We start from the raw sequence: 26803 nt of genomic DNA, 5'->3' as shown, positions 1-26803 counted from the left end.
TTATATGCTGATTTGTTGTCAAAAACCACTAACCTCTGTGCTTCAGAGCCAAGTACAGCACAAAGACAGAGTTTGGGATAAAAAGGAACAATAGCTTATTGCTTTGCCAGGCAGAGGAGGCTGCTGCAGGCTAAGGCCTTCAAAACTGCAAGCCGGTCCCAAGGAGGGGGCTGGGAGTTTTATAGGGAAATACAGGATCTAGCTGGTTTTGACAGGTATTGTGTATGTGCTGCCAACCTCATTGGACATGTCTTCAGGATAGTATCGGGTTCCTGAAACAAAAGGCTAGGAAGGGAAGGGGAATGGTTGTGCAAGAGAGGAACAAGGTGACTTTAAAAATCGAGCTTCAGGGTGCCTGGGTGGCTCAGTCGTTAAGCGTCTGCCTTGGGCTCAGGTCATGATCCCAGGGTCCTGGGATCGAGCCCCGCATCAGGGTCCCTGCTCAGCAGGAAGCCTGCTTCTCCCTCTCCCACTCCCCCTGCTTGTGTTCCCTCTCTCGCTGTCTCTCTCTCTCTGTCAAATAAATAAATAAAAATCTTTTAAAAATAAAATAAAATTGAGCTTCACTGAAGCATTAGTGCAACCATTTTGATTTTTGTTCAACTTTATGCTTTTAAGCGGTTTCATCTTGACATTTATTCTGCCTTTGTTCTCTGAGCTTCCCGTATTTGTGGTTTTGGTGTGGTGTCTGATTAATTTGGCAGAATTCTCAGTCATTACTGCTTCAAATATTTCTTCTGTTCCTTTCTTTCTTCTCGTTCTGGTATCCCTATTATGTGTATTTTACACCTTTTGTAGTTGTAACACAGTTTTGGATATTCTGTTCCATTCTGGTTTTTTTAGTCTTTTTTTTCTCTTTGCTTTTCAATTTTGGAAGTTCCTCTTGTCAGGTCAGAGGTTCTTTCTTCAGCCCTACCCAGTCTACTAATGAGCCCACCAAAGGTGGTTCTTCATTTCTGTTACACTGTTTTTGATCCCTAGCATTTCTTCTTGATTCTTGCTTAGCATTTCCATCTCACTGCTTAAATTGCCCATCTGTTCTTGGGTGTTGTCTAAGAGAGCCCTTAACATATTAACCATAGTTGTCTTAAATTCCCAGTCTAATAATTCTGACATCTCTGCCATGTCTGAGTCTGGTTCTGATGCTTGCTCTGTTTCTTCAGACGGTGTCTTTTGCCTTTTAGTATGCCTTGTAATTTGTTTTCGAAAGCCAAATATGTTATCCTAGGTAAAAGGAACTGTGGAAAATAGACCTTTAGTGGTATAGTGGTGAGATGTAGGGTGAGAAGCGTTCTGTGGACCTTTGATTAGTTCTCAGTCTTTTAGTGAACATGTGTCCATGGGCTGGTGACTATCACAGTGCTTCTCAGATTTGCCTACCCAGTTAGGTGGTGTGGAATAGCTGGCGGGAGCTGGAGGTGGCTAGTTCCTTTTCCACAAGTTGGTTAGGTTCTGATAAAACCTAATACGTTAGGTTCTGGTATAATAGTTTCTCTTGACGGCAGACCTTGTTAAGAAGAACAATGGACTCCTGAGGTATTTTCAAAACAGCTACCTTTTCCCAGCTGGAAGCCTGAAGACATTTTTCTTTGATCCTTACCGTGAGAACCTGGTAGAGCTCCTGGAGGTAAAAGTCACAAAAATGTGCCCCCCCCCACACCCCCTGGAGTTTTTGTCTCCCCTTTGTCCACACTGTGCCTCCATCAATTTGTCAGTTTGTTCCTGGAGGTTTCTACTCTGCGAAGTAATGCTTCTCTGTATCCACCTGTTTGTCTTTACAGTTTGGGGGGAGGAGTAGTTTGCTCTGTGATCACAATTCTCTGATGGATCTACAAAGAGTTGCTGATTTTCAGTTTGTTCAACAATTTACTTGTTAGGGTACAGCGACAGCTTACATTCTCCTTATATGCTGGACGGGAAACTGGAAGTCCTCTCACTTGCTCTTTAATCTGGGAAATTCTTCATCATTGCTTCTTTAAATATATTCCTCTTTTATTTTTTCCCCTCTTTTATGGACTTCTAATATGGGTGTTGACACCATTCATTCTTTCCTTTATCTCTTCCTTTGCCTGTTTGAAGAGATCCTCAATCTGTCCCTAACTCATTCACTGAGTGCTTTATTTCAGTGATTATGTATTTAATATCTAGTAATGAATAAGAGATTCTTCATAACTACACTCATTTCTGTTTTCAAGTTCCTTTATTACCTTGGAACCTATTTATTATGCTTTTTTTTTTAAACAGTCTTATTCAGATACAATTCACATACCATACAATTCCCCCATTTAAAGTGTACGATTTGATGGTTTTACTGTTTTCACAGAGTTGTATAACCATAATCAATTTTAGAACATTTTCGTCACCCTAAATGGTTTAGTTGTTACTGGCCAACCCCCCACAGCCAGCCCACGTTAATCTACATTCTGCCTCTATGGATTTACCTATTTTGTTGGACATTTCACATAAATAGAATCATATAATATGTGGTCTTTTCTGACTGCATTCTTTCACTTAGCATGTTTTCACCAAGATTCATCCATGTTGTAATATATATTAGCACTTTCATTCCTTTTTATGGCTACATAGTACCCCATTGTATGGATGCATTTTGTTTATCCATACATCAGTTGATGGACATTTGGGTTGTTTCCACTTTTTGACTCTTGTGAATAATGCTGCTTGAACATTGGTGTAGATGTCTCTGTGTGGACATAGGTTTTTATTTCTCTTGAGTATATACCTTGGAGTGGGATTGCTCAGTTAAATGGTAACGTGTTTAACATTTTGAAGAACTGCCAAACTTCTCCACATTAGCTGCACAATCTTACATTTGCACCAGCACTTTATGAAAACCTGACTTTTCCACACATCCTTACCAATATTTGTTGTTATGTCTTTTTGATTATAGCATCTTAGTGGGTGTCAAGTGGTATCTCATTGTCGTTTTGGTTTGCATTTCCCTGATGACTGTTTATTTGCTTTTTTAAAAATGCTTGACTGTCTGGTAAATTAATTCTGCCTTTTCCAGTACAGTTTGTTTACTTTGTTTTATTTTATACTCTTTGTTGACATATCTTGAGTTTTTTTCCTTGTGAATGAATATTCTCTTGGTGTAACCAGGTGCCTTTGCTGGTGTATACACCTGAGGGAGGGGCAAAAGTCTGGTTCCTAGCTTGTCCTCTTGGCAAATTGAAGTCTCCAGCACTCCAGGTGTCCTGCTGTGACCCCTCCAGCCGATGCTTGCAGGCAGAGTTGATTGGCAGAGATCCACTAGAGCAGAGCTTGCAAGAGGAAGTGTACTGACTAGGAAGTGCCCCCATCCCCATCCATGGTAGAAAGCCTTTCTCTGCCCTAGGCTGCCCTTTGCTGCCTCCCCTGTACCTCGCCACCTTGGATCTCTCCCGAGGTTTCTCATAGCCTTTGTGTTCCATCTTCCCTCTCACTTTTGTGGTGTCTTTCAGAATGGGTTTGGGAAAGGGACCCAGCAGCCCACCTAGTGCTCCATTTTGTTTAGAACTAGAAGTTAGAAGAAACTCATTTAATATTTTCCAAACTTACTCGACTTTGGGATGCTACCCTCCCCCTGCCACCATTTTGTCATTCAGCAGACCTAAGTTGAGTACTTCGTGTGTGCCAAGCACCCCTCTAGTTGGGGATGCTGCAGTGAAGTAGGGCAGAAGGTGCCCGCCTGATGGAGCAGTGCGGTAACAGGACTAACTTACTAAACAGGATCATTTCCTGCAGGGTGGGTGCTGTAGTGGGTGGGAGAGCAGAAGGCAGCAGTACCACTTGGAACAGTGTCCCCCGAGGTAGCACTCGACCCCATCCATCCTCTCCACAAGGAGGAGCCGGGCTGAAGAAGGTTCAGGGCAAAAGGCCCAGGGGCAGGCCCCAAGGCAGCACAGTTTGGTGTGTGAGGCTGGAGCATAGTGGTGGTGGAAGAAGTGGGTGGGAGATGAGGCCCCAGAGATAACAGGTAGATCCTGCAGTCACAGGTAAGGACTTTGAATTGTAAGGGAAGCCACATAGGAGTTTTGACCAAGGGAAGTGAATGTATTTGTTTTTAAAAGAAGCATCTGGCTCTGTGTGGAGAATGGGTGGCAGTGATCCAGGCAGACGTTGCAGGTGGGCTAGGTGGAAAGAAGTTAGGGTACTGGATGACATCTGTGGAGTTCCACACAACTCACCTCGAGACATGAACCAGATCGTCCATCATGGGCCAGTGGTTCAGTGATCTGTTGCTGCATTGCAAACCACTCCAAAACTTAGAGGCTTAAAGCAGTGTTTAATCTTCGGGATTCTGTGGGTTGACTAGGCTCAACTGGGTGGTGGTTCTACCCCATGTGCTGAAGGCTGAGGTCATGCCCGTGGCTGCCTTTAGCAGGGAGCTCAGTCAGGATCAGAATGATCAGGATGGCTTCTCTTCCTCCAGAGCCCATCTCCATGTGACCTCTAGACATTCTGGGGTCTAGCCTAGACACCATGGCAGCTGGACTGGAAGAGAGAGAGAGTGGGAGCTGCTGGTCCTCTTAAGAACTGGGCTCAAGGTCCCAGAATGTTACTTCTGACACTTTGTCATTGGTCAAGGCCTGTCCCAAGGCCCACCCAGATTCAAGGGGAGGGAATAGACTCTGCCGCTTGACAGGAGGAGCCACACGTCCCCACGGGCGCGGGAGGAAGTGTTGAGGCTATGTTTGGAAACTATATGCCATTGCTCTGAATTTCCCTCTGAAACCTATTTGAAAATCCTGGAAGAATTTCAAAGTCATCCTTTGAAAGTTTTGGTGTCCAGTTGGGGAAAGTAATGAGAGCAAATTATAAAAGAAGGAATTCTTGCTCTTCTTCCAACAAAGTTATTTTCTAGGCTAAAGAGCAAACGGACTCTCCAAAAACAACTCAGGTTTCTAAACTTCATCCAGCCCTTGGCAAACCACTTTATAAATGTGCCTTTTAATCTTCCATCTGGGCTCTTTGCTGTAAAACCCTAATTGCACATGTTCTGTTCCTACACGACTGAGGGCCCTGGAGCAGCACTCCCGGAAACAGACATCTCTGTTCGGGCTCCCAGGGTGAAACCTACCTGTTCTGTTTGGACACCCACCTGCAGAACCCAGAGCACCTCCTCGGTCGACCCCTGGGAGGGCCTCTCCGCTCTCGTGATTTGTCATAGGGACAACTGTCTACATCAGTCCTGCTCCTGTCAAATATACCCAGTGGAATAGAGGCCTGTTTTACTAAACCCATACGCAGGGGCAGCAGTAGTCAGCCCCTCCTGCTGTGTGGATAACAGACTCCTGCGGCGTGACCCACGTGTTGAGAGGTGTTACTAGGCAGAATGCAACCTACAGAAGCTGTAAATCCGGTGCTCAGTCCTGCATTCCACTCACTTAAACGACTTAAAATTTTTAAGTAACTTTAAAATGTTTTAAATTATTTCAGTTTTATAAACTGTTAGAACCAGCATTGGTTTTTCGTATCTGATTTTATGAGAGGTACCTATGAGGTTTGTATGGAAATTTGAGCGTTCCAAGTAGGTAATACAAAAAGACCTACTTTCCGACACATAAAAATGTCCTACGTACTAATTATCCCTGTGAAATTAAACCAATCCTTTGAGTGACTTAATTCCTACATAACCAGCGTTTCTTTCTCCTAGACTGCCTTGCCATCCAGGAAGGGGTTTCGGCACCAGACCACTAGGTTTCTGTATCGTTTGGTGGGATCGGAAGATCTGGCCGTGGACCAGAGTATTGTCAGCCCTTACACTTCTCGGATCCTGAAGCCTTACATCAGGTACACGGAGAAGAGCTGTGATGTTGAGTGTGTTGTGAGGAAGGGCATTGGTGGCTTCTGCACCATGGTCCCCCACTGGAGTGAGTCCAGACCCTCCCCTGGGAGCAGGCATCAACATGGACTGAGTCTGTGCTCCGTGTCCAGTCTTATCCTTGGCTTGTTTCGACTGTAGTTTTTGGGGTTTTTTTGCAGAAAGGACAGTCCTTTGAAAGAGGCAAGAATAAGTTAACTCTGTTAGATTTCATTATGAGTATTATACTCATTGTGTTTCTTTTAAGTTTTTTTAATATTTTATTTATTTATTTGAGAAAGAGTGAGCAAGAGAGAGAAAGAGAAAGAAAGCATCAGCGAGGGGAGGGGCAGAGAAGCAGACTCCTCACTGATCAGGGAGCCCGATGCGGGACTCCATCCCAGGACTCTGGGATCATGACCTGAGCTGAAGGCAGACGCTCAACCGACTGAGCCACTCAGGCTCCCTCTTTTAAGTTTTAAAGTTGTATATATTTAGTAATCTGCAAAATGAAAAAAATTGGAGAGACGTCTCAGTTGGGCTTACATCTGGGGATGATGAGTCTTGTTGTCTCGGCAGTGCTGTGGAAGCTGAGCTGACTAGAGAGGCCCCCCGGTGCTGTCTTGAGAAAGTGTGTTGTCTTCTTGACGGTACTTGCTGCAGAGTCACGTGATCCTCCTTGCCCAGCACTGCCATCCACCAGGACTGTGAGAGGCAGTGTGCGGGCCTGCCCCCGAGGCCCTGGCAGAGCTGCACCCTCCCTCCCTGGGCTCTGTCCTGGGCCAGAGCACGCAGGCTTGAATCAGGCTGCTGTTTGGTCCCTCACTCTGTTCATGAAGGCTCGCCGCCAGCACAAGTAGGGTTCCTGGCAGGTGCAGAGGGCAGATTTTAAATTTCATACCAGAAAAGTAGCAGGCTTTCAAGTTGTCAAGCTATCTGCCATAGAAAGTAGCACAAGTTAGCTTAAAATTTCAAGCAGAGTAAAGAGTTTATGTGAATCACTTGGCTAGGAATGATGTGGAGTATTTTTCTTGACTTGAGTTTGTTTTTTTCTGCGATCCTGGAGGCGTGATTATGAAACAAAGCCACCCAAACTGCAGCTCCTGTCACAGATTCGTTCCCACCTGCACAGGAGTGACCCTCACTGGACGCCGGAAGCCGAGGCACCTCTTGATTACTGCTATGTCCGGCCAAATCACATCCCAACGATCAACTCCATGTGTCAGGAGTTTTTCTGGCCTGGTATGTTCCCCTCCCAGACTAGGCAGATCAGTTTTCTGTGTAGTTCGCTTTAGTGATATTTTTAAATTAGTGTATGTCATGTGACTCTAAAATCTTTACTCATGATTTCATTTAGTCTGTCTCTGCTAACATAGAAATAGTAAGATATGAACACATCTTTCTTCCTAAGATCAAGAAGCCAGCAATTAAAGTAATAAACAGTATTTTTGTATGTTTCTCTTCCCTGTCTGTCTCTGCTTCCAGAATAAAAGATTCATCCTGTTTTGCCTCTACATATGTTTAGGTACCAGGTAGTGTCTACCAGTGATACACTGAGTGGTAGCTTGGGCATGTTGGGACACTTTTGGTTTTTTGCTTAATAATTCTGTAATTCTGTTTTTTTAGCTATTCTTTGGGGAGAGTATAAATAAAGCCAAAAGGCATTTTTGAAAAGCCAACTACCCCAATTTGAACTTTTTTTTTTTTTTAAAGATTTTATTTATCTATTTGACAGAGACAGCAAGAGAGGGAACACAAGCAGGGGGAGTGGGAGAGGGAGAAGCAGGCTCCCCGCCGAGCAGGGAGCCCAATGCGGGGCTCAATCCCAGCACCCTGGGATCACGACCCGAGCCGAAGGCAGACGCCTAATGACTGAGCCACCCAGGCGCCCCCAAATGCCCCAATTTGAAAATACGAGTAAACCCGATATGATTTGTCTTTTTATCAGCCTCAATATATTTCTCTCTGTAGACCAAAGCCACCAAGTAAAGAATGAATGCATTTTCATCGCTAAATATAAACACGTTCTTTGTGGATCTGTCTTACTGTGCTGCTTTGAAATGTAAAGGAAATATTACATGTCTTCCAGATGTTAGATAAGATTTCACTGGGAGTAGAGCTGTGTCATCTTTGTTGTCTGATAATCATGGAGTAGTGCACGTGTGGTGGCAGAGTTGTGCTCATCTTTTAGGAGTGGTATGGGGGCCAAAAGGAGCATTCTGGGAGCATCTACTACTTCCTGACTTTACTCTGGGTGCCTCCATACCTTATGCATGCAATCATTGTTCGCTTATTCCCTTTACTGTAAAATGTAGCCTTTGTACAAAAGACTTGTAAACTACACGTATGAGGTGAAGAAGACAACAGTATGGGCTCTTGGGGTCTTTGCTCCCACCCTGTGAGGTCTGGGTGTGCAGACGCTGAGGCCCACATCTAGAGGGGTGTCGGCTGACACACATTGTAGAGAAGGCTGAGTTCAAAGCCAGGTATGTCCAGTTCTAGACCTGTGCGCCCTTTGCTACCAGCCCTATCCTGCTTCTCTTTTAACGTGTGTACTTAGAAAAGACGGTGTCAGTTTTGATATTTTCTAAAATTCACTTTATTTGTATGATCTGAATGTATGATGTCTATGCTAATATCTTTGTCTTCAGTTTTGTTTTTGGTTTTTTGGGTTTTTTTTTTTTTTAGCATGCAGGTGTAGTTGTAAGTCCAGACTGAACAGCTTGGTGTTCGTTAATTCCAGAAGGCACAGAGTTTGAATCTCCAATTATCTCTTTTCCTTAGGCATTGACCTGTCTGAGTGCCTGCAGTATCCAGACTTCAGTGTTGTTGTCCTTTATAAAAAAGTCATCATTGCCTTTGGCTTCATGGTTCCCGACGTAAAGTACAATGAAGCTTACATTTCATTTCTGTTTGTCCATCCTGAATGGAGAAGAGCAGGGATTGCAACATTCATGATTTATCATCTGATTCAGGTAAGCTGTCTGTGCTTCCAGCTTGCCTCTGGGCTCCCCTGGAAGACATGGAGGAGGCATGGAGGGATGATGCTGGGCTGAACCTTCCCCGCACGGCCCAACAGAATGGGTGGTCTCGGAAACCCAGTGAGAAAACACTAGTCACTATCCCTCCTGAGGCTCTTAACACACAGAAATCTTCGCCCCTCTGAAATAAGATCACCGTTCAGGCCCAGGCTTCAAAGAAACCAGTTGTAAACACGTATAGTAAACAAAATGAGAAAATACCAGAAGTGAGAGCCCAGAGCACTCAGAGGACCGACCCCTATTAGTAACTCCTGCTGCTCTTAGCCTGCTGGCATGACTCTGAGGAGCGGAAGCAGAACTGTGGTCTTTGGGGGCTTTTCCGTACTGGCGTATAACTGACATAGTGAGTCTAGTGACCATCCGTCACCACACATAGACATCGCTACAAACATTTATTTTCTTGGGATGAGAACTTTTAAGATCTCCTCTCTCAGCAGCTTTCAGATATGCAGTACAGTGTTGTGAGCTCTAGTCTCCATGCTGTAGGGGACAGCCCCCGGACTGACTTGTTTTATAACCTACAAGTCTGTTTCTTTGGACGCCCCTGCAGCCAGTTCACCGCCCGCCCCCAGCCCTGCCACTGGCAACCGCCAATCTGTTGTCTGTATCTGGGAGTTCAGCTTTCACTGTGTGTTTCTCAGATTCCACATATAAATGAGATCATACAGTACCTGTCTTTGTCTGACTTCTTTCACTGAGTGTAATGCCACCTATGCTGTTGCAAAAGTTTTTAAGTATTTTTAAAACATTTTAGCCAAACTGTATCAACCAGGACTACATATTCTATTATCGCTGATTATTCTTCACTTTATTATTACTGTATGAGCCGTATAAGCTTTTGAGACTTGATTTTAATATTGAATTATAATTCATCCTTTGATATATCTGTACCACTGTTAAAGAAAATATACCGTATATTTATAAACTAACATCAGAAAAACATGTAAGGAATTTCCCCCCAGAATCCTTTTTTTTTTTTTAAGATTTTATTTATTTATTTGACAGAGAGAGACACAGCGAGAGAGAGAACACAGCAGGGGGAGTGGGAGGGGGAGAAGCAGCCTTCCCGCAGAGCAGGGAGCCCGATGTGGGGCTCGATCCCAGGACCCTGGGATCATGACCTGAGCCGAAGGCAGACGCTTAACGACTGAGCCACCCAGGCGCCCCTCCCCCCAGAGTCTTTCTGGTAAACTTTTATCTCAAAACCATTTGGCTGGGGGTCCCTGGGAGGCTCAGTGTGTTAAGTGTCTGCCTTCAGCTCAGGTCATGGTCCCAGAATCCTGGGATCGAGGACTGCATCGGGCTCCCTGCTCAGTGGGGAGCCTGCTTCTCCCTCTCCCTCTGTGTGCTCGCTTGCTCTCTCTCTCTCTCTCTCTCTCTCTCTCGCTCTCTCTCAAATAAATAAATAAATAAATAAATCTTTAAAAAAAAAAGAAAAGAAGCCATTTGGCATGGAGGATTGTGTGTTACACGGGCAAGATTCCTTTTAAATAGAGGAAGGAGAAGATAAAGTGTCATTTTTCCAATTTTAAAGATTTTATTTGAGAGAGAGAGCGGGAACAAGAGAGGGCACAAGTAGGGGAGAAGGGTAGAGGGAGAGACAGAAGCAGGCTCCCTACCGAGCAGGGAGCCCGACGCAGGGCTCCATCCCAGGACCCTGGGATCATGACCTGAACCGAAGGCAGACGCTTAACCTACTGAGCCACCCAGGTGCCCCATTTTTCCAGTTTTTAATGAAACGTGCTCAATACTTCTATTCCAGGAATCTGGAATTGTTTTCTAGAAATTGCTTTCTTCCCTCCCCACTCGGCACTTAACACGAGCTCCCTGGTGTTGTGTTGAGACTCTGAGTTCTTTGTACCACACCCCATCCCCCACCACTCACCCCCATGACCTTACACCCACCCCCACCCCATCATCCTGCCAGGAGCACTGCTGCCTTTCCCTTCAGCGGCACGGCCCACGGGCAGTGCTGGGCCAACACTCCTGTGTGCGCCTCAGAGAAGGCCTGGTGCAGGGTCAGTCCTTACTGAGTGCTCAGCAGGTAGGTGCGGGAGTGTTTATCCTTGTGCATAGAGCCCGGCCCTCAGCCAGACTGTAAGCCCTAGGCCCAGACAGTACTGCTCAGCCGGGCAGTAGTACTCAAAGGTGCCGTGGTTGGACCATGCACAGAACACTAGCATTACTCCACGAAATTCATTTCATACACTCACAGTAGTGCTGTTGGGCCCAGAACGTGAGTGAAGCAGAGAAAAGAGGAGAGCTGTCTACCTGAGAGGCCTCTTTAATCTAGGCCTGGTGGGGACCCAGGGGTTATAAAATCTCAAGGACCCTGTCAACCTCAGTATTTCGGTGCCTTCCTCATTAGAAAACAAGGTCTTAGTTTATATGACTTTTGGTTTTTTTCATTTGTAGCTAATTAAAGAATCTTAAGAACTTGCCTCGTATTAACGGAATGAAGATTACCTCCCCCCCCCAACCCACCCCCTAGGATTAGGGCAGTGCTGAATACAGAAACCACAAGCTAGTTCTGCCAGTTTGGGAGGGATGGCAGGGGGCCTGTGGGATTCCGAAGGTCTGTACCAGGTCTTTAGGTTTCATAACTAAACGAAAGTCCTAATACCTTGTATCCAGCTTCATAACAGCATCTTTTCTAGTAGGTGTAGGAAGGGCATTTTTACAAGTTTGAGTACAAGATAACATCTAGTTTTAAAAAGCAGAACTTCTCATCTTGTTCTCAACTTCTTCAAGATTGTCAGAGTGCCAGGTACTGATATGTGTGATATTTGGAAGTGTAATTGAATTATAAGTAAAATAATCCAGTTGACAATAGACTATCCCCCTGGGCCCTTTGCTTCAGAGAGCAAAAACAACCAGCACGCCATCCCTTTCCTCAGTCTCGAACGTTTCCGTGAGCGTGTGGCTCGGCCGCAGAGTGACTGGGGCTCCCAGCTGTTGCTGGGTGTTGGGCGTCCCAGCTGCCAGCTCTGCTGTCCTCGGTTGCCATAACTACCTACCTACACTTCACAGACTTCCCTCACCTACTCATTTCCCTCAGGCTCTTTGATTCTCATCTGGTACTTTTCCACCCTTTTGGCAGACCTGCATGGGCAAGGATGTGACCCTTCACGTCTCAGCAAGCAACCCCGCTATGCTGCTCTACCAGAAGTTTGGATTCAAGACTGAAGAATACGTCTTAGATTTCTATGATAAGTATTACCCCCTGGAGAGTACAGAGTGTAAACACGCATTCTTCCTGAGGCTCCGGCGCTGAGGTGAATGCAGCGCTCCACAGAGACGCGTGAGCTGTTCGATGTGGGTCCTCACGTAGGCCCACGGGCAGGTGCTCCTGTCTCCGTGGGCCTAACCTCAGACCTCTCCCCGGAGGCTAGACAGGCAGTGGGCGGTGGCACTGAGGAGTGAGCAGCCCCTCAGCAAAAGCACTGTCCTGTCCCATCTGCTGAGGCCTCGGCCTCCACCTGGGGACTCCGCTAGACCTGCACCATGCCACTGCCCTCCCCTCGGCAGCCTGCAGGAGTAAAGGAGTAGCTAAACCGACGTGCTCCGCAGAGAGACTCCGGCCTAATGTAAAGGCTGAGGCAGTGCGGTAGCCACGGCGATGGAGGTCGTGCCCGCAGGGCTATAGCCCTTCACGAATGGGCGGGAGGTTCAGCACACACGGAGGCCAGCACTCTCCTGCCTGGCACTGAGCCGTCATTGAACCCTTGAACCCAGGAGGACTTCTAGGGCACTGAGCTTCTGCCATCTCTCCCTGACTTTGGCCACAGTCGAAATAAACAGTGTTTGTGTGCACAAGCATGTCACCTGCTCTGCTGTTAGCATCTCTCCCGCCGGCGGACCCCCCCCCACCCCCCACCGTGGCCGTGCACCTGGTTTGGGGTCGCAGGGTCTGCGCGGCTGGCTGGGGCTGTGGGCGGCGGAAGCAGAACCAGCGGGGGACAGAGCCCGTGGTGCCTACAGGACCAGGCTGGTAGGTTTGGGGGGCGTGTTGGAGAGGGACTGTCAGGCGGGGTGATTTGGATCCAGCAGGAACTTCTCCAAAAGTATCAGATGTTCTCAAATAAAAATCTTTCCTTGTGACAATCTATGGCCAGAGCTTCAATCTAACCAAGTTGCTTTCAAACTCTCTTTAATGAAGAGCAGTGGTTCTTAACTTTGTGGGACATGGATCCCTGTGAGATCCAAAGAAAGCTGAATACTCTCTAGAAAACTGTGCGTGCACATTTAAAATCTTGATTCCGAGACCTGTGGTCCTCAGTCAGGAGCCTCTGTTCCAGGCCCGCAGGTAGAGCTAGCCCCGCATCCCTTTGTTCACGGGGAGTGGCACGTCTGCCTGAGGGCCAACCTGGTTCTGTCCTCAGGGAGCAGCCCGGGCTCCGGTCTGCCGCGTGAGGGCCGGGAGCAGCATTTCCTAGCCCTCCTCCTGCCCTTCTTCCTGAGGGTTCTCTACTTTTTAAAGATTTGGGGATTATGACCCCAACAAGTAAAATGGAAGAAGTGACATTTTCCAAACTTGGAAACCAGCTTGTGATTGTTGTACGTGAACATTTGCTGCGGAACGTGGCAGAAGCAGCTATCTCCATAACTTCAAAGAGCTGAGGAATTCTGTGATTGCCTTAATTGACTCTTTGTTTTATATTTTTATTTTTATAGCGATCTCTACGCCCCATGTGGGGCTCGAACTTCAACCCTGAGATTAAGAGTCCCATACTCCACTGACGGAGCCAGCCGGGCACCCCACGTTTTTAAATTATGCTGCAACAACCCCCCCCACTCAGATTCAGTGATTATCGAGATTGTTGCCACATTTGCTTCATCTGCCCTTTGCTAAATATTTTAAGGTAATCCCAGATATCATATAATTTCATACCTACTTTGGTAGATATTTCTAAAAATAGGGGTATTTTCTTACATAACCTTAATGCCTATTACCACTCACAAGGTGAACTCATTTTCAGAATTAGCTAGTAGTCAATATGTAGTCACAGTTAGGGATTGCCTCAAAAGTGCCTTTACAGTGATTTGTTTGGGTCAGTGTCCAAGTGGGGGTCCCATAGGTGAATGATGGCCCTGTCTCCACAGTCTGTTTGTGCAGTCCTGCTTCAGTGTCAGGGCTGGGCTACCTCCAGAGATGGGCCTGGTGACCCCAGTATAGCAAGCAGCTGCTAGTTTTGATCTGCCGTTGGCCTTCCCCCAGGCTGACACTACAGAAACCTCTAACCACCCTCCAAAAGTGATACTTACTGATGCATAGGGTGGGGGCTGAGGTGTGGAAGAGCATTCTCAAATTACCATGTTTTGGTGGACTTTCAGTTATAATTTATTTCAAAATTTCAAAATTCCCAAGTAAGGAGGAGGGCTTGTTTTTTGTTTTACAAAAGCGGGTGTGAGTTTTAAAAAGCTGAGGAACCCCATCTTCAGTTCTGTGTCCCTGAGGAGTCTGGGTGGTCCTTGACCTGTAGTTAGGCCTCCCTGCCCCTGGGGAGGTGGCCTGTGGTAGCTGAGTGGGCCTTCAGGGGCCCCATGCAGATAGGAGTGAGACCAGAGTTAACTATGTCCTTATTTACCCAGAGTCTTCCTAGGGAGGTTGAGCTCTTTGCAGCAGGATGTTTGAGGACTAAAACTATAATTTTGAGTTTTCTAAAATGTAGTTAACATACTTTATGCAAAATGCTCATCACCTAAAAGCCACACTTCCTTGGGGCCTTCCCTGGAACTGTCTCCTTCGAGTGAGCTCGGTGTCCCCACTAAACCCTAGGGGGAAGCATCCTGGGTCCACTCCACAGGGGCTGGGTTGCATGGCACACTTTTTGGTTAAAGATGTGCATTTGCTATCTACTAGCAGGAGATTGGGATAAAAAAGTATATCTCAGTACTGGGGATGGCCAGTGGTTGTAAGACTCTTCATTGGTACACACTTACCTCATACTTATGCGTTCATTAACATGTGCTGGACTCTGGGGAACATGCTAATAAATTAACTCAGACAATATCTTACCTCAGCTTGTTCCCTTATAAGAGGGTTGATGATACCTGCCTGGCAGGTTTGCCACAATAGGCACAACAAGGCCCAGAAAATCGCTAATGAAGGATGCTGAACTCAAAGCCAGGCCGTCTGGTGTTAGCCTGCGGCCTTCCCCGCTCGGGCCCCGCCCCAGGATGAGGGGTGGTAGGTGGGAGTCCTCAGACCGGTCAGCATGTGGTCGGCTCACCACTACCTGCAGTGCCTAGAACTGCCTGGCACAGGCTTAGGGCACCCGCTAAGGCTTGGGTGAGTGAGGAGAAAACAAAATGTCTTACTGTGTGCATCTGGGCCCGGTGCGGGGCAAGATCTCAGTAGTGACTCTCTTTTTTTTTTTTCCACTTCCCAAATCTCACATGCACAGACTCTTTCTGTTTATCACAAATTAAAATTTTCTCACTTCTTGGAGTCTGCATGAGCACAGGCCCCTTCTCTCTGCCTGGATGGATAAAGGCGGCTCCTACCTTTTAGGTACCTCTTAGGTACCTCTTGGAACCTTACAATACTCTACACAGGTTCACCTAGGCTAGGGAAATCCTACCAGAGTAACCAGAGACCGTAACCAGATTTGGATGCAATGAGCTAAAGGAGAAGACTGAAGGTTGCTCAGGTTAAGAGCTGGAAGGGACCCCTGGTTGCACTGTCATGGCTGGTGTGCTTCAGGCAAGCCCACGGATGTAGAGCGCAGCTCAGCCTCCCCTTCTAGCTTCATTAGATGGTTTCTTACTGTGGGTGATGTTATAGCATGCGTCAGTGTCATGAAGGCCACCCGTCCAAGCATGGTTCCAGTGGAATGCCCTCAGCCCTCGGGGCAGCTGGAGCCCCTAGGTGTTTGTCTCCGGTGTCATGCCACCAGAGGTGTGCTGATAAATGTTTGACCACTGGTGGGGCGAGGGTCAGGGAGACATGAGCAGTAAGTCAACAACCGATCTGCCGCATTTGCTGATTTCCATGGCGTAAACACTCTCACCATGGCAGATCCAAAGCTACCAATGTGATGTCACTGAACCCAGAATTGCAAAGTCATGCACGTAGCACACCATCACACAGCATTGCTGTCATATAGATAGAATGAATGGAAACCACCTCGAGAGCAGAGCTAACTGTCACATGGTAAAATCAGCCAGTGGTGAGTTTTGAGAATTTATTACCTTGATTTTGAACGTGATTCATGTAATTTTAAGTTTATGTAATTCAACATTTAATAATGGCTCACAAGATCCCTGGAAATCTAACCGTCAGCTCCTGCATGCAGCTTGCCCTGGGCTCTCGGAGAGCAGGGCTGGCTGCTCGCCCTACAGTCCTCCGAGGCGCATACACGTGGCCCTGCGAGTCCAGGTGAGGCCCAAGCTGCCGGGGAGGCTGGGCCGGGGAGGTCAGGGAGGCTCCTGGAGGCCCAAGGAGCCCTCCGTTCCAGCCTTACGTGTTGATCCATCTGTCTGTCCACGGCCACTGTGGCCTCTGAGCTGCTGTACAGAGACCTCTCTGGAGCTTCTCCAGCACTTAAAAAGACTTCGCTAGAAAAGAATTGTTCTGGATTCAAATTCCGTTGTTTTCACAATTATCAACATTACATGTGTCCGGGAGAAATACATCATGGGCTGCTAGACTTTCAACTGTTAGAAATTTTTGAATTAAAAAAAAAGTTTCAATATCACCTACTTTCATCAACTGCTTTTCTTGTGGGTGACAGTCAAGAACTACAATTAGTGAACACCCGTGGTCAAGAATTGGGTATAATGATTTCAAACCTAATATCTGATATTTTTAAAAAATTATCTTCATGGAAGCCAGACCAACTTTCTCCTGGAAACATTTGAAGAGATTTTTTGGGGGGGAAATGGTATACAATCTCAATCTTCAGTGCCATATTCCTTTATCTTTCTCCTACTGATCTAAAGGTCATTTACTTCACTAAGCCCCCGGCAGACGTGCCCCATGTCTCCCCTGCACCCAGCGGGCCGTGCAGATGGGCTTTGGCTCAGGCGCCAGGATGGGCGGGGAGCAGTGCTGGGCCGCCTCTGCCTTCCCGTCACGACAGGACAACAGTCTCAGACCCCGTCGTGTCCGCCGGCCGCCCGGGGCCAGTGGTCGGCCAGTCACCGGGGCGTGGCAACGGCCGCAGAGGGAATGGTGTGTGTTCCTTGCGGTTTACGGTCTTTAGGAGCTGTATGTTTTTAACCAATCTCTCTAAAAACGGAAGCAACTTGATCAAAGTTACATTACGGAATTTTGAAACTATTAAAATGCAAGGAAAAAAAAAAATGAACGTAAGGAACAATGGAGAGGCCATTTGCTGATGCCTCCCCACATTGTATTTTCACTTGGGAAACGTGAACAGACTGCATAAAATGTTAGCTTGCGTCAGTGCCCGCGGGATGCTTCCGCGCAGCGGTGCGCGCGGCGGTCTCTACTAATCAGGCGCGGGGCCCTCTGGGAGCAGAGGCTGCCGTGCGCCATGTTTGTCCTCCCCAGCGCCTGCGCAGGGCTGGACGCAGGGAGTCACTCAGTTGCCAAGTCCCCCAAAACCATGACGACTTCCCTCCAGGAAACGAGTCCTCTGGACTCTTAATCACCTTCCTCCCTTCCCCAGAGAACTAGGCGGGTACTTCCTAGCCTGATCTTGCAAGGACCCCCACTAAGGTTTAGGATTTTAGAATTACAGGTATTTTACATTCTACTCTTGAAGTAGATCTGTTTTAATGTTAAAATAACGATTTTTTTTGGTTTTGTTTTGTTTTTCACCCAGAGCCTTAGGCCGAGTTGGCAGTCTGCGCAGATGGGCAGTTTGAGGGGGTATGCTTGTGCACCACAGATCTGCAGTATTGTTCTCTTCCTCTGCAGCGGATACTCCAGGGGTTCAAGACAGACCTGCCTTCACTTGGAATGACACCTTAGAATTCATGTCATTTTTTTTAAAGATTTTATTTATTTATTTGACAGACACAGCGAGAGAGGGAACTAAAGCAGGGGGAGTGGGAGAGGGAGAAGCAGGCTTCCTGCGGAGCAGGGAGCCCGATGTGGGGCTTGATCCCAGGACCCTGGGATCGTGACTGAGCCGAAGGCAGATGAAGGCAGACGCTTAACAACTGAGCCACCCAGGCAACCCTAGAATTCGTGTCATTTTGAGAGAGTTTCGAAGTGAAGATGAGCAGCAGTTGAAAAGCAAACAAGCTGCTAGTAGGTTTACATTTGGCCAAAATGTCTAGAACTCTAGTTAAACCGAATATGGGTAAAGGCTAAATTAAATGAGAAAGTCTGTCCAACAAAAGGCATCGGGCTCCAGGTAGGATGAAAAGCAAGATCTGTGGGTGACTAGGGCGTCTGGGGCCTGAGCCTTAGGTGGGGGGCTCGTGTCTGAGTAGTTTGTCACTACAGCAACAGCATGGCCTCGCCCCTGCCCCTCTGTGTCCGCAGAGGCGTGAGAAATGGAGGAGGGGCCCTCACTCCGGCCAAAGGCTCCTTGGACCTTGAATGGCGTCCTGTGGTTCGGAGCCACACTATTCACTTCCACAGTCACTCCGTGGCTGGTGCCTCCTTAAGCTTCCGTGCATGCTGACCCTCCTTTGCTGGTCTCCCAGGCCGGAGAGAACGACTGGCGGCGGTGGTTTGCAAAGGCAGGTGTATGTGATGTGAGCGTGTGCATCTGAGTATTTTTCTGGAGAGGGGCCTGAAGCTTCAAGTGTTCACAGAGGTGTGTGAGCCACAAAGAAGTAGCAAGCCCCGTTCGGACTGGAGCCGGCTGGGTGGTTGGGACAGAAGTTCAAAAGAAACGACCCACCAAACGTTTCAAGTGTTTTGTTTTTACTTTTGACATAATTTCAGGCTTGACATAAAGTTGCAAAACAGTACAAATGTTAATATTTTACACACTTTCTCCCCCTCCACAGGCACACACACACGTGTGTACATACACTTTTTTTCTGAACCATTTAAAAGTAAGTTGCAGGGGTGTCTGGCTGGCTCAGTCAATAGAACATGTGACTCTGACCCCCACACTGGGTGTAGAGATTCCTTAAAAATGAATTCTCTAGGGGCTCTTGGGTGGCTCAGTCGGTTAAACGTCTGCCTTTGGCTCAGGTCATGATCCCAGGATCCTGGGATTGAGTCCTGCATCGGGCTCCCTGCCCAGCTGGGAGCCTGCTTCTCCCTCTCCTGCTCCCCCTGCTTCTGCTCTGTCTCTCTCTCTCTCTGTCAAATAAATAGATCTTAAAAAATAAAATAAAATCTCTAAAAAAAAAAGAAGTTGCATATATCATGCCCCTTTTAATAGTACAGTATGCATTTCTAAAAGCAAGAAATGTTCTACCCACCCACAGCACAATGACCCAAATCGGGGAAGTTAATATTGACACTATGCTGTTCCCTAATCTACAGGCTCTAGATGGAGACTAGTCACTTCTGCAGAGCACTGGCTAGTTGATTTGCAGGGTGTCCCCGAGTCCAGGGGCAGCTGCTGTTACCTCCTGTTCAGAGTCCTATGTGGCTTTGGCAGGAACGCCCTGGATGCGATGTTGAGGTCTTCTTAGTGCACAGCTGAGGAAACCCTTGCTGTCAATTAGTCCCATTTCTGGCAAAGTGAACTCTGATCCTTCGGCTCAGGTCATGATCCCAGCATCCTGGGATGGAGTCCTGCATTGGACTCCCTGCTCAGCGGGGAGTCTGCCTCTCCTTCTCCCTCTGCCCCCTCCCCCTGCTCATGCACAAGCGCTCTCTCCCTCTCCTTTCTCTCTCAAATAAATAAATAAAATCTTTTTAAAAAATAAATAAAAAATTTGTGAAAGATCAGGACACCTTACCAAAGAAGATATATGAAGAACAAATACACATATGAAAAGATGTTCCACATCATGACACCAAGGAAATGCAAATTAAAACAACAATGAAATACCAATACACATCTATTAAAAATTAGGCTCAAATCCAGAACACTGCCAACACCCAATGCCGGTGAGGATGTAGAGCAACAAGAACTCTCTCTCACTGCTGGTGGGAATGCAGAATGGTACAGCCACTTTGGAAGACAGTTTGGCAGTTTCTTACAAAACTAAACATGGGTGTTTTTTTTTTTTTAAGATTTTGTTTATTTACTTGACAGCGAGAGAGAGAGAGAGAGAGAGAGAGAGCGCACAAGCAGGGGGAGTGGCAGGCAGAGGAAGAAGGAGAAGCAGACTCCCCCCTGAGCAAGAAGCCCCATGTGAGACTCGATCTCAGGACCCGGGGATCATGACCTGAGCCAAAGGTAGACACTTAACTGACTGAGCCACCCAGGCGTCCCAAAACTAGACATAGTCTTAACCATATAATCCAGCAGTCATACTCCTTCATATTTACCCACATGAGGTGACAATTTCTATCCACACCAACATTTATTCATAATTGCCAAAACTTGGAAGTAACCAAGATGTCCTTCAGTAGGTAAATGGAGAAAATACTGTGGTACATCCAGACAATGGAATATTTTTCAGCACTAAAAAGACACGAACCATCAAGCAGAAAAGACATGGAGGAAACATAAACACATATTAATAAGTGAAATAAACCCATCTGTAAAAGCTGGATAGTGTATGAGTCCAACTATAATGACATTCTGGAAAAGATAAAACTGTGGAAACAGTAAATGGATCAGTGGTTTCTGGGGGCTAGTGAGGAAGGGAGGAATTAATAAGGAGAGCACGGAGGATTTTTAGGATAGAGAAAATTCTCTGTATGGTAATATAATGATGGATATAAGTTCATTCTGTATTTGTCCAAACCCATGGAATGCACATCAAAAGTGAACCGTAGATGGGGTGGCTGGGTGATAGACATTGGGGAGGGTATGTGCTACGGTGAGCACTGTGAATTGTGCAAGACTGTTGAATCACAGATCTGTACTTCTGAAACAAATAACGCAACATATTTTAAGAAAAAAGAAAAAGAAGAAGATAGCAGGAGAGGAAGAATGAAGGGGAGTAAGTCAGAGGGGGAGACGAACCATGAGAGATGATGGACTCTGAAAAGCAAACTGAGGGTTCTAGAGGGGAGGGGGTGGGGAGATGGGTTAGCCTGGTGATGGGTATTAAAGAGGGCACATTCTGCATGGAGCACTGGGTGTTATGAATAAACAATGAATCATGGAACACTACATCCAAAACTAATGATGTAATGTATGGTGATTAACATAACAATAAAAAAATTTAAAAAAAAATTGAACCGTAATGTAAACTATAGACTTTGGATGATAATGATGTGTCAGTATAGGTCATCCTGTAACAGACATACCACTGTGATGTGGGATGTTGATAATGAGGGAGAGGCTATGTGTATATGGGGGCAGGGTTATATGGAAATCTCTGTACATTCTGGTTAATTCAAATTCAAAATCCATAAAACATTCAAATCCATTTTAAAAAAGACAAACAATCCAATTTAAAACTGGGCAAATGGGGACGCCTGGGTGGCTCAGTTGGTAAAGCATCTGCCTTCAGCTCAGGTCATGATCCCGGGGTCCTGGGATCAGCGTTGGTCTCCCCACTCTGCAGGGAGTCTGCTTATCCCTCTCTCTCTGGCCCCTCCCCCAGTCTGGGAGAAAAACATTCTTTTTTTTTTTAAGATTTTATTTATTTATTTGACAGAGAGAGACACAGCGAGAGAGGGAACTAAAGCAGGGGGAGTGGGAGAGGGAGAAGCAGGCTTCCCGCAGAGCAGGGAGCCCGATGCGGGGCTAGATCCCAGGACCCTGGCATCATGACCTGAGCCGAAGGCAGACGCTTAACAACTGAGCCACCCAGGTGCCCCTCAAATAAACACATTCTTAAAAAAAAAATGGGCAAATGATTTGAAGAGACAGTTGTCTGAAGAAGATGTACAAATGGCCAATAAGCACATTGAAAAGATGCTCAGCGTCATTAGTCATTAGGGAAATTCAAATGATGCTCACTAGTGTGGCTTTAATCAAAGAGACATAATCCGTGTTGGCAAGGCTGTGCAGAAATTGGAGCCCTCATACATTGCTGGTGAGAATGTAAAAATGGTGCAGTCACATTGGAAAACAGTTTGGCAGTTTTTCAAAAATGTTAAACATGAAATTGCCATATGACTCAGCAATCTTCTCCAGAGAAATGAAAACATATGCTCACACAAAGACTTGTACATGAATGTAAATTGCAGCATTATTCGGAATAGCCCCCAAATGGAAACAACTCCAATGTCCATCAGCTGATAAATGGATAAACAAATATGGTATACGCATACAATGAAATACCATCCAACAATAAAAAGGAGCAAAGCACTGATAAATATTCCGACATGGATGAAACAGCCTGCATGAAAGCATTTCAAAACAATATGTTCACTAAAAGAAGCCACACACAAAAGAATACTTATTGCATGATCCATATTTCTGGATGAAATATCCAGAAAAGGCAAATCTATAGAGACAGAAAGATTAGGGGTTACTCAGTGTGGAGATAAGAATGAGAAGTAGCTGTAAATGAGTACAACATTTCTTTTTGAAAATGGTCTAGAATGGGATTCTGGCGGTGGTCACACAACTTTTTAAATAGGCTACAAAGTCATTGACTCCTACACTTATAATGGGTCAATGTTACTGTATGTAAATTATAGCACAATAAAGCTGTTAATTTTTTTTTTTTAAGGAGAAGAGAAAGAAGAGGAGGAGCAGAAGGACAAAGAAACCCCAGGTCCCTTTGCTTGCAGTCTGCTCCCCTTGCTGTGTTTTCCACCCAAGAGCAGCATTGCACTCAGTGCGTTGCCCAAACTAAAACCTTGAGCCTCAGTTTACCCCATCCCACTTCCTGCTGGCCAGTCAGGATCACGTTCTGCTATTCAGCTTTCTAAATGTCTCTCCACTCTGACCCACCTTACCCTCCCCTCCCCACTTTCCATCACCTTCTCTAGGCATCTCTTGCCCGAGTTGCTGTGTGAGCCTTCTCCATGTCCCACTACTCCTGTCCACCTTCCATCCTGCCGCCAGGTGGTTGGACTTCTTTAAAGAAAACTGGATGTTTTGTATGTAAATTATTATAAACACAATAGAGAACATTGTTTTTTAAAAAAGGAAAAAACAATTTTGCGTTCTACAATTGCCTTCATTTTGGGTAGTCCATTTATTTTTTAAGCACAGTGTAATCATGATACACGTGAAGTTTTGCGCCCTGAGAGTATCACTTAATGTTTATATCCTCATCATTTTTTCCAGTTGCTAAATGGTTTTCATGACCAATTTTCAGTGGCTCCATTTTCCTAGGTATTCTTCTGTTGATCCTCATTAAGATGTCTCCTTTTGTCAATAACATTGCAGGGACATATTTGTGCTTAAGGATTTTTGCCATGGATTGGAATTGTTTAACTTCCAGATAGATTCCCAGAAGTGGAACCTTAAGTCAAAGGATGTGAACGTTTTTTGTTTGTTTTAGGATGTGAACATTTTATTGCCACTTTCTCCTCATCAATATGGTTCTTAATGGACTAAGGTGTCAGTCTTGCCCCCAGACTACCAGGATTGGGTATTATCACTCAAAGCACTTTTGTCTAATTTTCAAATAAGCAATAATTTGTCACTTAAATTATTAGTGTGCTTGAACATTTTCTCTTGTTTGTTTCCTAGTAGCATTTCTTTTATAAAGGGCACGTGGGTGGCTCAGTCAGTTAAGTGTCTGCCTTCAGCTCAGGTCATGATCCTGGGGTCCTGGAATGGAGCCTCACATCAGGCTCCCTGCTCAGTGGGGAGCCTGCTTCTCCATCTGCTGCTTCCCCTGCTTGTGCTCTCTCTCTCAGATAAATAAATAAAATCTTAAAAAAAAAAATAAACTCTTGGTGGCCTCTGTTAATCTCAAGGCAATAGGGGAATTTGGTGGTTCTCCTTATTTATTTATATCCGTTCTTTCTGCAGTCGAAATAGTGATTTTTCTGAGTCTAACAGGGCTGGTCCCATCTCAGGAATTTGTGGGGAGGGTCCCTTGAAAGTTTCTTTCATCTTAAAGAGGGAAGTGCTGAGAGGAGGGAGGGCAAAAGCAGGGAGGGACCAAAGCAAAACCAAAACAACCCATAGGCAGGTCTTGTAGCATTTTTTCCAGACCCTCAGCTGGTCCTCAACGAACTGCACTACACTGCACTACACTGCACTACTTCGTTCTGAGTCCAAGGAACAAAGACTGTCAGGAGAAACTGGGCTGCTTAGCCTGATTCCCCTGTCTCTTTGCTCTGGTTAGGCTTTCGAAAGCCTGGCCACACCAGAAACCTGGCATCCTTCTCTGGGTTCCTCCAGTCAGCCACGGTGGACTGCTCTTTCTGCCCACCCAAACCAGGCCCTGCTTTGAACCTTGCGGAAATTTCTGTCTTCTGTCCTAATTCTCAGGTCATTTGAATCACAGAGGTATGTGGTGTGGCTGTATAAACCTTCGCAGCTGGCCGACTCAGTGGTACAGCATGAGACTCTTGATCTCAGGGTCCTGAGTTCAAGCCCCACATCAGGTGTGGAGCCTACTTTAAAAAAATTTAAAAATAATAAATTTTTTAAAAAGAGAGCTTGGCCTCTGGACTGTTTGGACTTGACTCCTGCACCTGCCACTTGCTAACTGTACCTCGGTTTCCCTATTTGTTAAAAATGTCATTTGTTGGGGCGCCTGGGTGGCTCCGTCGTTAAGCATCTGCCTTCGGCTCAGGTCATGATCCCAGGGTCCTGGGATCGAGCCCCGCATCCTCGGGAAGCTTGTTTCTCCCTCTCCCACTCCCCCTGCTTGTGTTCCCTCTCTCCCTGTGTCTCTCTCTGTCAAATAAAGTAAATAAAGTCTTAAAAAAAAAATGTCATTTGTTGTGGGAAACACCTGTGATACCATGTGGAGTATCTGGCATGCTGTCTGGTAGCTGGTGGGCACGCAATAATGGTGTTTGCCCTCAGGGGAGTGGAGGAAGCCCCAGTTAAAATGGGGCCGGTACTGTGTGTACCCCAGCCTTGCCCACACAAACCCCAGGGCCTGGGTCCCCTCCACAGAGCACTTGATGTAGCAGGTCTGGGGCATGGCCAGGGTGCAGGGATTGTTAAAAGCTTCCCAGCTCTGGCGATTCTAATGGATGCTCAAGGTGGAGAACCCCAGGCTGGAGGGACCAACCAAGGATGGAAATCTGCATACCTCCTCTCACACCTTCTGTACCCCCCGATAAAACACCCCTGTGCTTGGCCCAGCCCTTGAAGGGCTCCCAGGTACAAGCTTCCTCATCTCTCTTTCTGAAATGCATGCCTTCTCCAAGCCTGAAGGCTGGTCCATCTGAGCATTTGCTAACCAACCTCCTCTGACAGAAGCCAGAGAAGGACCTGCTTTCTCTTCTTTAGGTAGAAGCTGGCGCTGTTCAATTTCCTCTTGTGCTCACAACTGCCTTTTCTTTAGCCTCATAGTGGTGTTTGTTCTCACCCTCTCTGCCCATGTATAGACAGGAAACCAGACTCACTGTCTTTTGTGCTCCAAAAGTCTAAGCCCTTGGAGCACCTTGGAGGATCCCAGGTGTAAACTAATGTTTGGGGAAAGCAAAGCTTTCTCCCCAAGGTCTTCAGAGATTCCCTGGGGCTGAAAGATGAGGTCAGGAGGTGAGGCAGGGGGAAGGCTGCGCAGGTGGATCAGGCAGGATGCGTTAGGCTGCAAGTAAGATAAGCCCCAACTCAAAGTGGCTCAAACCACCACCACCAATTACTGTCATTCTAGCGGAAGTCCAGAGGCAATATGTCCCATGGTCACATAAATTTTTAGCTTATTAACTAGGTGACATTGTGCAAGCAACTTAAACTCAGTTTCCTCATATGTGAAAAAGGACTGTTGTGTGTATAATGACTTAATATAAGTAAAGGTCTGACAACAATCCCTAAATTGTTTTATAACCATTAGCTATTGCATTGATCAGTCATTGCTGTATAACAAATGAAAAAATCTCAGTGGTCTACAGCAATAAGTCTTTCATTCTTTCTTTGTAAAGATTTTATTTATCATTTGACAGAGAGAGCACAAGCAGGGGGAGTGGCAGGCAGAGGGAGAGGGAGAAGCAGGCTCCCTGCTGAGCAGAGAGACCGATGTGGGACTCAATCCCAGGACCCTGAGATCATGACCTGAGCCAAAGGCAGATGCTTAACTGACTGAGCCACTCAGGTGCCCCTGTAAGTGTTTATTTCTTATGCATCTATGGGTTGTTAGGGGTTGGCTGGGCCGCTGTAGATCTGTGTGTGCAGCTGGGTTAAGCTCAGGTCTGCCCCACACATGTTCCTTCTGGTTCCTGAGGCAACACTGCATCAGGTGCCAGGGGCAAGCTCTTCTCATGACAAAGGCAGAGGCAGAAGACACTGGAAAAACACAAGGCTTTGGTCAGGAACTACTCTGACCCCTTTCCTTTGACCAAAGCAAGTTACATGTCCCAGCCCAATATTGGCAGGGAAGGAAACTAACCTCTACCCATTCCAGTGGGTGGGTGTATAAACTCACATGACAGAGACACCTGGGTGGCTCATTCGGTTAAGGCATCAGATTCTTGGTTTTGGCTCAGGTCATGATCTCAGGGTCATAAGATGGGGCCCCGTGTCTGGCTCTGCACTGGGCGTGGAACCTGCTTAAGATCCTCTCTCCCTCTGCCCTTCCCCTTCTTCACACACACTTGATCTCTCTCTCTCTCTCAAAATAAATAAATAAATAAATAAATAAATAAATAAATAAAGTCACACGGTAAAGGACATGAATTATAAACAGTCTATAAAGGAAACATGAATCTGTAGCTTAGATAGAAGTATTATTCTTTAACATTGTTATATTCAAAATATTTTCTCATTTCCCCATGACTTCCTCTTTGACCCATGGGTTTTTTAGAAGTGGGTCATTTAATTTCCATATCTTGCAGAAAATTTCCATATATCTTTCTGTTATTGATTTCTAG

General features: G+C 46.2%; 1 protein-coding gene across 3 annotated transcripts in view; it reads left to right on the top strand.

Annotated features, from left to right (window-relative positions):
* The window catches only part of KAT14 (lysine acetyltransferase 14), a 34166-nt gene extending 21189 nt beyond the window's left edge, over nucleotides 1–12977 (top strand). For 2 of the 3 annotated variants that reach the window (XM_027623091.2, XM_027623090.2), the window contains 4 exons: nucleotides 5657–5793; nucleotides 6870–7045; nucleotides 8588–8778; nucleotides 11945–12977. In XM_027623091.2, the coding sequence (XP_027478892.1) occupies nucleotides 5657–5793; nucleotides 6870–7045; nucleotides 8588–8778; nucleotides 11945–12118 (678 nt within the window). In that variant the 3' untranslated portion in view covers nucleotides 12119–12977. The remainder of the gene's footprint in view (nucleotides 1–5656; nucleotides 5794–6869; nucleotides 7046–8587; nucleotides 8779–11944) is intronic. The other variant, XM_027623089.2, reaches the window with a different exon arrangement.
* The last annotated feature ends 13826 nt before the right edge of the window (nucleotides 12978–26803 follow it).

Source organism: Zalophus californianus, chromosome 8, assembly GCF_009762305.2.
Source record: "Zalophus californianus isolate mZalCal1 chromosome 8, mZalCal1.pri.v2, whole genome shotgun sequence".
In the NCBI taxonomy this organism is placed as follows: Eukaryota; Metazoa; Chordata; class Mammalia; order Carnivora; family Otariidae; genus Zalophus; species Zalophus californianus.
The sequence above is the reverse complement of the archived record's forward strand: the minus strand, read 5'-3'. Positions and strand labels throughout refer to the sequence as shown.